The sequence below is a fragment of the Vicia villosa genome, unplaced genomic scaffold (assembly GCF_029867415.1).
Source record: "Vicia villosa cultivar HV-30 ecotype Madison, WI unplaced genomic scaffold, Vvil1.0 ctg.000752F_1_1, whole genome shotgun sequence".
NCBI classification, from domain to species: Eukaryota; Viridiplantae; Streptophyta; class Magnoliopsida; order Fabales; family Fabaceae; genus Vicia; species Vicia villosa.
The window spans coordinates 16,885-19,402 of record NW_026705337.1 but is presented as its reverse complement, the minus strand read 5'-3'; the positions used below and the strand labels follow the sequence as shown (position 1 = coordinate 19,402).

The 2,518-nt window shown below is 37.1% G+C and overlaps 1 protein-coding gene across 1 annotated transcript; it reads right to left on the bottom strand.

Annotated features, from left to right (window-relative positions):
* Positions 1-235: 235 nt before the first annotated feature.
* On the bottom strand, positions 236-1,411 carry LOC131630941 (uncharacterized). Its single transcript, XM_058901683.1, has one exon. The coding sequence runs from the start codon at positions 1,409-1,411 to the stop codon at positions 236-238; it is 1,176 nt and encodes a 391-aa protein (XP_058757666.1).
* Between the last annotated feature and the right edge of the window lie 1,107 nt (positions 1,412-2,518).

The following is a 2,518-nucleotide window of genomic DNA, read 5'->3' as shown; positions in this document are numbered from 1 at the left end:
TAATAATAAAGGGACAAGGCAATCTTGGTACATTTAAAGGTCATCGAGGGTCATCAAAGTACCATTTTCTTTTGATAGCATACAAAGGGACAAGGGACAACCAAGTCAATAACTAATTTCAAGAGTTACAAGGTAGAAACAAACAAAGGAAGCTAGTAAAATCCAAGAGTGATCATCAAAGCTTAGTGAGAAGTATCCATATCATCTTGAGTCTTCTTCTTTAGCTTGACCTTTTCTAGCCTCTCAACAATACTCTTCCATGCAGCTTCTTTTGGAGGGAGAGCTTCTTCTTTTTGTTTCCTTTTCTTTTCTCTTTCATATTTGGAAATAGTGGCATCTTAGCTATGAGCCAAGTGTCTTGAAGGAATAGTTGATCATTCTTTTCTTTTAACACTTCTTCATAGGATTCTTCCAACATTCCAATTTCAGCATCAGAGTACTCAAACTTCTTCTTCCAATGGTCTCTTGATTTATTCATTTTTCTTAGAGCTTCTTGGAGACTTTCAATTGTTGAAGGAACTACGATAGGTGGAACATACTCCTCATTTGGGGGTGCAGATGTTCCAGGGAGAATAGGCATTCTCATTTCAGCAGCTCTGGCAGTGACCCAATTATCAAAGGGCTCAGGAGAGAGGTCCCCTTTGGTCTTCCAATCTTTGATTTTTCTTCTATGGCTTGGATGCCAAGCATTAGCAATCTTTTCTCTAAACTCTTTATTCTCAACTCTTTCTTCCATAAAGAACCCATCCAATAAATTTCTCCTTGGTCTTTTATCCACAGGAAACCCAAAATGACGACGAGCTAACACGGGGCTATAGTTCATTGCTCCTTTTGTACCAATGAGAGGAACATTAGGGAAATCACCATAGCAGTCTAAAGTCTTCATTCTACAGAAGTGTTTGTTTGTCCAAACAATCTCAGTGTTGGTAAGAGTCATGATCTTTTGTGACCATTTCAATCCTTCTTTCTGGCTCCAGAATTCAGAGGTGTCAGGCAGATGAGATATGTACCACTTGTATAGCAAAGGAGTACAACAGGTAACCATTCCCTTTCCATAGGAATTTTTGAGATGAATAGAATAGTAAGTGTCTCCAAGTAAGGTAGAATAAGGATTTTTCTTCATAAAGATCTTGATGGCATTGATATCAACAAAGTTGTTAATGTTAGGGAACAAGAATAACCCATACACCAACAAGGCAAAAACAGCTTCAAAGTCTTCTTCCTTTCTTTCTTGTGACAAGGTGAGAGCTTTCTTAATTAAGAACTCAGTAGGTAGTCCAGGTAGTCCTCCTTTAGTAACCATGTTCTTTTCAACTTCTCCCTTTCTCAAATGAGTTGATTTTGCAATCTCACAAGGCTTGGGATCTTGTTCTAAACTAGTCAAGGGGATTCTTTGATCGTGACTTTGCATGTCTATTTGTCGGGATAACTGCAAGTGCACAAGCGTGTCGTGTAGTTTTAAAAGATATCGAATCCACAGGGACTATAAATCGACCTACCGTTATCTAAAGTTACTATGTAAAGCTAAGGCTAATGATATTTGGGTTGTTAATAAGGGGAAACTAAAATCTTAAATCTAGGTAAAATATAATAATAAACGGATATTAGTATGTATTTCATCTAACTTAGGTGATCCGAAGTTCCATTAGCCAGATTCTAATTAAATCAAAGATCTTTACTAACTATGTTATTTAAAAGTCCTCCTCTCAAACTCTCACTCTGTTGATTCAGACTACGATACTAACTCATAATGTACGCTCTCGCCATCCCACCAGATTTAGGAACGCTTTTTGAAAACATCATAATTAATAAAATGCTCGCTTCATGAAGACGTTACCTACTTAAATCTCCTAGTCTCAAACTCTCGCTCTGTTGACTCGGATCATGCTAGTATTCCCTAACGTACGCTCTCGCCATCCCGCGTCGGGTTTAAAAACACTTTTTGAAGGTAAATAAATTCTAATCAGTTTTAATACGCTTTCGCCATCCTTAAAACTAATGTCCTATGTCTACTATCCAGTTAAGAATCTCAAACTCTTGCTCTGTTGACCCTAACCTTTATCAGTTCTAAAATTTCAAACTCTCGCTCTGTTGATTTTAGAACTTTAAGAAATTATATTAGACATTCAGTTCATAAGATTAGGCATATTAATTGGCATATATGTTAGAACAAGATTTTTTCTGATCAATATTCTTTGTTTTGATGATAACAATGTATATGAATTTTGTATGAGATAATGTGGTACTCTAATACTATGCAATTTCCATTTCAGGAATCATATAAAGAGTATGCACAAAATCAGCGCAAGAAGCACTGACTCAGAAGGTTCAGCATGCAACATTAGAACATGGTCTGGCATGACATTAAAAGATGGTCAAGCAGAATCAGAACATGGTCTATGGAAGCATCAGAAGAACTTGAGATCAGAAGCAGAACCACTGAAGTTCTCATGGTATCACGCTAAGAAGCACTTCAAGGTCAGAAGACAAGAAGATGCTCTGCACCAAGCAGTTTGAC